Source organism: Notothenia coriiceps, unplaced genomic scaffold (genome assembly GCF_000735185.1).
Source record: "Notothenia coriiceps isolate Sejong01 unplaced genomic scaffold, NC01 NC01_scaffold00037246, whole genome shotgun sequence".
Taxonomy (NCBI): Eukaryota; Metazoa; Chordata; class Actinopteri; order Perciformes; family Nototheniidae; genus Notothenia; species Notothenia coriiceps.
The window spans coordinates 19,436,311-19,445,166 of NW_011369947.1; the positions used below are offsets into that span (position 1 = coordinate 19,436,311).

General features: G+C 40.5%; 1 protein-coding gene across 1 annotated transcript; it reads left to right on the plus strand.

The window, feature by feature from the left end:
• Positions 1 to 3,110: 3,110 nt before the first annotated feature.
• On the plus strand, positions 3,111 to 8,256 carry rnf223 (ring finger protein 223). Its single transcript, XM_010795127.1, has one exon. The coding sequence runs from the start codon at positions 3,807 to 3,809 to the stop codon at positions 4,518 to 4,520; it is 714 nt and encodes a 237-aa protein (XP_010793429.1). The 5' UTR covers positions 3,111 to 3,806; the 3' UTR covers positions 4,521 to 8,256.
• Positions 8,257 to 8,856: the final 600 nt, after the last annotated feature.

The window sequence follows — 8,856 nt, forward strand, 5'->3', positions numbered from 1 at the left end:
CCTCAGCCATTGTGTCTACATTGTCAATCAAACTGACAACAGCGGAAAGCGCGTTAAATATTTGGAATGCTTCAGCCCCTCTGTGCCACATGAAGTTTCTGCTGTGGTAATATCACATGCAGCGAAGGCTGAGTGAGCTTCGATGTTCTTTTTCCAGAACAGCACCCTGCTGTACCAAGTTTTCATGTCACATTCAACGGCAAAAGCTTCAGCTATTTTGAAAGCAAGAGAGGCAAGGGAATCTGGAACTTAATGGTCTAAAGTTTATTTCGACTTAATAATTAATTGGTTGATAAATTATTGTTGAAATCACGTCTAAGAACCTGAGTCTATTAACACAAGAGGAAGATGTAAGTTAAACTGAAGGTTAACATAGTAGTAAGAGGCCTTAATCATATTTATATTCCATTTGAATTGACTTTAAGTAAGCTACAATGCTTGTATTTAACGTATAACCATGTTTGGGAAAGTTTAAGATTATACCTTGCAAATTATTCAGTTATGATGTAGTATATACTGTAAAAATGTGTAACCTATTGGGAAAGAACACAAGGGGTAAGGTAATAATAAAGGGAAATTCAGCACACTTTGATGTACATTTCCCATCAGTTCGGATGCTAAAGAATGTCTCTATGCGTTCTATGTTGACCAAGAAAGCATCGCTTGTATTGCAATGTATACAAAAGCAAAAATGGTACCCCAAAGTATGAGTGCAGAGGATGTTATGGACCAGGATGCACATTACAGTGTTATGTCTGATACAAACATTCGATCGTATTTATTCATGTATATGATTGAAGTAATGCAGCAAAGAGAAGCCAAGGATGTTGCTGCAATACATTTGCAAGAAGATAAGCCCAAATGGGGAAGCTTCACCATCAGATGCTTATGCCCAATTCACCTTGGTACATAATGGGAATGACAACTGATAATAGCATGTTCTGTCAAATATTTAGGCGTGTTATGGTAGTAGCAGCTAATGTAGCATCAAGCTGCCAGTTTTCAGTAGAAATGAGGAGGCTACAAACGTCTTTTAAGCTCACTTTTCTCCAAACCCCCGGATTTTAAACAAGCAGTCTTCAGACCCAGCAAATGGCTCAAGTGACATCTTGAAGAAATTTGCAATTTTTCACAAAGCTCCCTCTAGGGCCAAAAGGGCTCTTTATAACTTCCAAAACAGACTATGATGTATACAATTGATGAAGTTGTATATTTTTTTATAACTGGTTTGTTTTACGACAGATTCAGTAAAAGCACAGATGCTGAGGAATAGTGCCGAACATTATTGCATATAACAAGAGCTGGTCAAATCACCAGTCCTTCGGGGAAATACAAACACTCACAACAACATGGTGAAAGATACAGTGAAGTGCTATGCGCCTTCTTGGTGTATTACATCATTTCAATAATTCAAAGCTTGATTCTAGTGTATCTTTGCCTTGATGGATGTAACAGAATAATGCTTGGCTGTGTTTCCTGTCATATCGGATCTTTGTCAGAGTCCATTAGTTGTCTGTTGCGCAGATATGAATGTCGATGGCTCAGATTTTTTTTTTTGTCTCATTAATTATTTTCCTATTGAGCTAAAGCGAAAGAGAAACCCACCAGCTAATGCAATTTCATGGAAAAAACCCTGAAAGAAGGTCAGGTTGAAAAAAAAAGAAGCTCTCCTTTTAGGACACTGGTGAAGACAGCCAAGTGTTCTGCCTAAAAGACTGTGCTCTCTTGGCGGTAGGTATAAAATAGCCTCCTGTAAATTATTCAAGAACCCATCTGCTTTTACTTACAAGTATCTTCAAAGTATGAACCACAAACAGTTTTTTAGGACCCTGTCTGTGAGGAAAAGTTGAGAGTTTGAATATAGAAACTCAACTTTGTCATCAGAGACATACCAAAAGAGATTCACAGGGGTCCGCTGAGTATCTTAAAGTAGCCCTATTATGCTAATTGAACAACAAGTGACATCTTATGTAATTTCCAGGTTTCATAATTGTATTTCTACTGTGATATGTTAACATGCTTGGATGTTCAAAAAGTGCTTTATTTTTAATTCATATTGTTTATCTGATTGGTTAGCTGGCAGGCTCTGTTGTGATTGGTCAACCGCTGAGAGATTTCCCGCCCATTAGCCTATCACATACAATGTATGAAGCCAATAGAAGCTTGAGTGTTACATAGTGATGTCACTATATAACGCAAATGTAAAAAAGGACTATTATCAAGGTGTTTCAGGCAGGGGGAGTGTGTAGGAGAGGAAAGGGTAAATCCCAAAAAGCACAATAGGGCCTCTTTAAGTCATGAGGGCTCACACTTATCACCATGCTCTATACCCACAATGTAAACGAGATGTCACAGAATACAAATATGTATAAGGTCATTATCGCAACATTTGTATCAGCAACTGGTAGCCTACCAATCACATCAGGAACTGTTTTTGCTCTTATGCTATTTAAAGACACACATAGCGAAGCCTAGCTATTATTAATGAAACTCAGGTCATGTCCTTGATGTTCTCTCTGGAAAATGGGGATGTGGGCAGCTGGAGGAGCTGTTATTCTACAAATAAACTACACCTGATGGGGTATTTGGTAGTGATGTTGATATCCTGTTCCACTTAATTGTATTTCAAATGTGGCTGGTTAAAAAATCAAGTATATTAAATAGAATTTCAGTAAAATAATGTGTATGATATTTCTGGTATGTGGAGAAGAGGTTGAATTATGTATTGTGTGTAATGCATTGCATCATCACAAAATAAAAAACAGCAGTTTGATCAGTCTGTCCTCTCAAGGAATTCTCACAGTTGGATTCACAGTAATGAACCTTTCATAGCAAACAAGCCTTCTGGATATCTTCTCATTTCATTAAGAGCCCATTTCAAATTAGTGACACCTTTAATGTGAACTGTGCATCGTTATCTACAACAAATTCGTATTATTGGGTAAGTTATCCCTTTGCAGCTCACTGAAACCTAATAAAGTCAACTTCCTGTGTGTGTGTGTGTGTGTGTGTGTGTGTGTGTGTGTGTGTGTGCGTGCGTGCGTGCGTGCGTGCGTGCGCGCGCGAGAGAGAGAGCGAGAGAGAGAGCGAGAGGGGGGGGGGTNATGAAACATTTACCAGTCAACGTTACACCGGTCAACACTAAAATACCAAATCTGTACTGACCAATACTTGGTCAGAGTTTTACAATTTCAATCATTCATTCTGGAAATAAAGGGTCCGGGATATGGCTAGCCTTTAGCATTTCCTGTTCAGGTCTCATGATTGGAAAATCTTTTATTGTGTTCTATAAATAACTAAGTGTTATATACACAATAACACAATGTGTGTGTGTGTGTGTGTGTGTGTGTGTGTGTGCCCCTTCATATTTATGGGATGGACATTGACCTTCCCGTTCCTTTGTTGCCATTTCACTGACTCATTTAATTGGACTGTTGCTTCAGTTCCTCAATATCACACACACACACATTCATTCATCCCACTTGGCATCACACCTGTGAGGGAAATACTCATTGACAGACTAAAACCTTATTAGCTCATCTAAGTGTTAGTAACTGTATGAGGGTAAAATGGGCTTTATAACATGTGCAAGGATGTACTACCGGTAAATCTTGTTTACATGTTGGGATTATGTTGCAGTTTTTATGATAGAAGCAGCAAGATACCTTCGATATGAAAACTAACCTGTACATGTGGTCTGTTTTCTTTTCAGATAATTCTGAAGTTAAGAACAGATCAAGAAAAAGTAAGAAAGAGCCGAAAAGTCCAGAGGGGACTCGACAAAGGAGGGTTAAATATTCCTGAAGATGGAACCGCAGATTTGGCAAATGCAGGTCGCCCCTCAAATCTCTCCTGGAGAGCTGAAAAAGAAGGTGTCAATCATGAGCCAGCCGGAGTGCTCCATCTGCTACAACACCTACGACAATGTATTCAAAACACCCAAGCAGCTGGACTGCACCCACACATTCTGCCTGGAGTGCCTCTCCCGCCTCATGGCCGTCTCGCTGAGTGACCAGGAGGATTCCGGTGGCAGCCCCCGCCTCTTATGCCCCTTCTGCCGCCACCCCACAATGCTGCCTGAGCAGGGCCCCCCCGCCCTCACCACCAGCCGAGAGGTCCTCTGCAAACTGCCCAGCCACCAGCAGCAGGAGGAGCCGGTGTGGCTGGAGGGGGAGAAGCTGTGCTACAAAAGCTCCAAGCAAGACCCCAGCTTGGGCTCCTCTGAAAGCCCCTCGTCCTTCTGCATCTGCATTGACATTGGGGCCAGCAAGGTGATAGACGCTCCGATCCAGACGGGGCCCCGGACTCCTGGGCTGCTGGCCCGGCTGGCGGACTGGAAGAGGCTGGTGCTCTTCATGGTGCTCATCGTGCTGCTCATCGTGGTTGTGTTATGGCCCCTGCAGTGTGTGTTCAGCACTGGGAATATGCGCTGTATGCGGGATCACGTCATCCTGAACCCCACTACCACAACGACCAGCACCCTCAGCACCTTCACCAAAAGACACGGTCGGACACAGTGAACTTTAGACTGACTGGACTTCAATATAAACACACATTATATTGTATATGACAAATTTCACCAAATTGCTCTTTTGCCACAGATGTTAAAGCCACTTTTGTGGCCTATTTAGATGTCGGACTTTAGCATCCCCTAGTGTTTGGTTTCAAAATGGGTGAGATGAAAGGGTTGAAAGAAACAGACTGAACTAATTTTCACTTTTTCTGTTATTGTGTCATGTTCCATTAGCTTGATTTGAATTAAAAAATATGTTATCCTTAACAACTGTCATTACATGTGACTTTAGGCTTTGAAACTCAGTGGTGCAAATTGACCTCTGACAGGCACTTTGGTTCAAATTGTGTTCAGTGACACAGACATTGATAGAATCCACATTTACAGAGCGTACTACCAGATGACAGAGCACGCGTGGGTTGATATGTGCATACAAACAGGTATTTCCAAATGAAAAAGTTACATTATTTTGAACTTTGATTTGTAAATATATGGAGTTTACCGTAAGGGTTAGTAAGGTCAAAAAACAGGAAATGAATGTAAGCCCAATGTTTCAACATCAACTTTTTAAAGTGTGCCTTTCGTCATGGCCTTGTTTACAGAAGATAATAAAAAGGGAGACTTTAGCTTGAATCATGTTTCTGGGAAACTTTGGTGCCTCATTATTTAGATTAGGATCATTTCGTGACATTTGGCACTTTGTTAGGTAGTGGTTTAATCTGTATGAAAGCAGGTGTCTCAAATTCCCCTTTAAGTAGCACACAGCTCCAGACCGGCTTAAACGCAAATAGAAAATATTTGCCATTTCCCAGAGCGCTGTTTATTATTTCCTCCCTATCTGACCCTTAAACCAAAAACCATAAAAGACAACCCTTCCTTCAGATTGGAAGGAAGGAAGAGCCTTTATTTTTATTCCGGCTTTAGGTGCGTCAGATAAAGGAAAAGTTTGGATTGGGGGGTTTTCCAAATACCTCACTTGTGTGACACATCTATGGTAGGACAATTCACGCTAAATTCTCAGTCATTTAGGTGTGGTCGTAATAAAGTGCTACTTCCCTGAGGAACTTACAGTAAACATGGTTAAACGATACATGCAGATTAGAAAAAGGCTCAGTCATCTCTTCAACATGGATTGTAGAAAATATATCCTAAATCAGAACGACAATAATAACTATTTATGTATAGAACGAGTAAAAAGTTCTTGTTCATTGGCTTTATTTTTCTCTAGGGAATTTACACATTTATAAAAAAGGATAGCCAAATATGAAATGGTCTTTGCATTCCAATGAAGCAGAATTAAACTGTTTCCTTGTTGATAGCATCTACATAAGACACTTTCTTTCAACACTTAATGCGCCTCATGTTAAAATGCTGAAAATAACAGCAGCGCTTACTTGAAACTCATTCTTGTGGTTTCCCCTCTTTCTTTTTATCAAAAGTTATAAAGCAACATTTCTACAGATCATAAAATAATCGTTCATTACCGTTTAATTTGCATTTTTTCCGGAATGTGTTTCCTGCCTTGCTTTTTTAATATTAATTATTGTTAACTCGTGGTTCACTGGGCTTTATTCTCCATCATCACACGGTTCATGCTCCAGATTCACACAACAGAAATAATGCAATATCCAAGTGAGACTTAACATACTGCCATAATAGATTTTTATTAAACTATGTGATAATAAACCATTTTTTTGCCATTTCTGGCAGCTCATTGCATCAGCATTTGTAGCCTATACAGCGAAAAGGCGTCTGGGCAGAGCCAGTGCAAGAATAGGGGGAGAAGGGGGGACAACACGGGAGGTCACCACTACTCACTTCAGGCATACTGCCACCAACAGAAACAAGGAATCAAAACAAAAAGACATCATGTTCAAGTAAAAGTAAGAGGACGAGCAGAAAGAAAATACCGTGACTACTGCATAACTCCATGTATGCTGGTTCAACTCAAATGTACTCATCAAAGGTGAAATGACACCAGAAATAATAACAATTCAGACACATTACAAAATGCAAGAGTGGATAAAACAATCAATTACAAATACCATTTGAAATGAAACAAGAAAAAAACAAAAACTGAAAAGTCTAGTGCACTACCAAAAATACTCCCACAGCCGACAGACATTCTCACACACAGGCCAAAGCTTCAGCAGTTTCACACTTTCAAGTATTGATGCTTCACCATATAATTAGAAAACAAGTTTGACCCATAGAGGCAAAGTGAAATACAATAAAAATCTAAATGATCCACAGCGCAAGATGGTTCAGAAACACAGACACAAACCCATGAAATTCATTCACCGGACATACAGTAGATCACAGTTCAGAAGAAAAAGGACAACAAGGAAAAAAACGGAAGAATACAAACATCTTCATTGTCCAAATTTACCGAAGTACATCGAGTGGTGCAGCATATTTCAGACAGACGTTGGCCTTCACTGACAGGGCATCAATGCCACACATTAATAAAACATAGCTTTTATTCACATAAGGAATCAACCATTAGAATACACTTGCAGCAATTTATGGCGGGAAAACTCTCAACGCTGAGGGAAAAGAAGGACAGCAGTTTCAGCTGAAACTTTAATAAAATTATTATTTTAAAAACAGAACTCACACAGAGTGGCTGCTGCAGCTTACACTGTGCCTTTATTTAAATATCCCGCACATGTCAACAGTATCAAATTACAGTTTATTACACTGCAATGACTGACTTCTACTACTTCAGTTTTTTTTTTATTATGCATTGTATTTTAAATAATTTATTTTAAATATATATATGAGCCACAGCAGCAGAAACTGGCCAATGAGTGAAGAAAAGTGAGTGTCCTTGACCTGGTTAGCTAACATCTCTGCTGGTGAGGAAGAGGAATGGTCTGAGCGCTCATTGATTGATTATTTCTTTTTTTCAGAAAAAGGTGGAACACATTGTCTAGTTTTTATTTGTTGGACTTTAGGATGATCAAGTGGTTCTTTTTTAAATACGTTGGGTCAGATTTTAATGCTTCTGCACTTGTATTTGATCAGGATATTTTGGTGCTGATCCTGGAGCTATAAATAGATAACAATCTGGCAGACGGTGCCGAGGGCTCAGCGCTCCGCAGCACCACCGTCTTCGTTATCGCATCACTGACGTGGGCTTACTCGCCCCGCTATCATCAAGCCTGGATTATGTCCATCTTCCAAATTACTTTTCGGAGACAAATCTATTCTTCAATCTCAGGCAGATGGCCATCTGGCCCGCGTCATAATCGCCCCGTTTTCCCTCGTCTCCTTGTGACCATCTCCTCCGACAGATGTTGAACTGCATCAGACCCGCTGATTTACGAGGGCAGCCAGTCAAAAACTGAGCTGAGAGACGGCCATTCAGGAATCCTCTCCACCTGTTTCCTGTCAAATGTGGACCACTATTACAATCTATCGATAAATCATCTTACAATCTGTGGATGCTGCTCAGACGACCGTGCCCAAACGTGATCTCTTCCACCTTAATGATTCTTTATAAAAGTATGAATTTGAAGAATCTCATATGTTACACAAATGCTAAGAATGATTGAAATAATGAAAATATGGTGATTTGAAGGACAGACATTTTCATGATTGAGTTTATACTCAAAGTGGGATCAGCTGTAGGCCATCCAATGACAGATAGGGCTGATGTATTTTTTCAAATAATGACCTCAAATTCTCACAGAGCACAGAACAGCTGATTTGCATATGCAGAAGATCATATGCCGTACAAACAAACAAATACCTTTTTTTTAAAAGCTGAAATGATCATGATAAAACCTTTTGGAGGAAAGGGCTTGTTTGCCCTTCACCTGTGCCTCAGGGTCCTTCAGCAGGCTACGTAACGGTCCCTGCGATCACTCAGCGGCCACATTAATAACCGCCACAACTGGAGAGACAGAATGCCTCAAAACAGTCTTAGGCTCAGGCTAAAAGACGGAGAAAGAGGAATAGCGAAGGTGAATTCTGGCAAGGCGCAGACAAACAGCTTAGCTTTGACCTCTTCTCAGGTCCCGTACAGTTCTGTTCTATTCAGGCCGGAGAACACTCCTAATTTTCCTTCATCCAGAGCAAAAACAACTTTGATTTCCAGAATTTGGAAAAGTGGTAAAAGTTGAGGGGGAAGAGCACAATTTAGAGGGATTACAGACACATCCTGAGTCAAGGCACTTACGCTGAGAAAGAAAGGAAGTGGGGGGAGAAAGGGGGAGAGTCCTGAGCGAGAGTATTATGCTGTGGAGTCATCCTCTCTAAGGAGAGTAAGCTTTGACTCGGTCCAGCAGGAGAAAGGGGGTCGGCTCGCAGCATGCAGCCCAGGCAGGGTGCACTGATGC

Bases quoted from the DNA above. Each gene is read 5' to 3' on its own strand.
- rnf223 (XM_010795127.1), top strand. From the start codon at position 3,807: ATGGAACCGCAGATTTGGCAAATGCAGGTCGCCCCTCAAATCTCTCCT.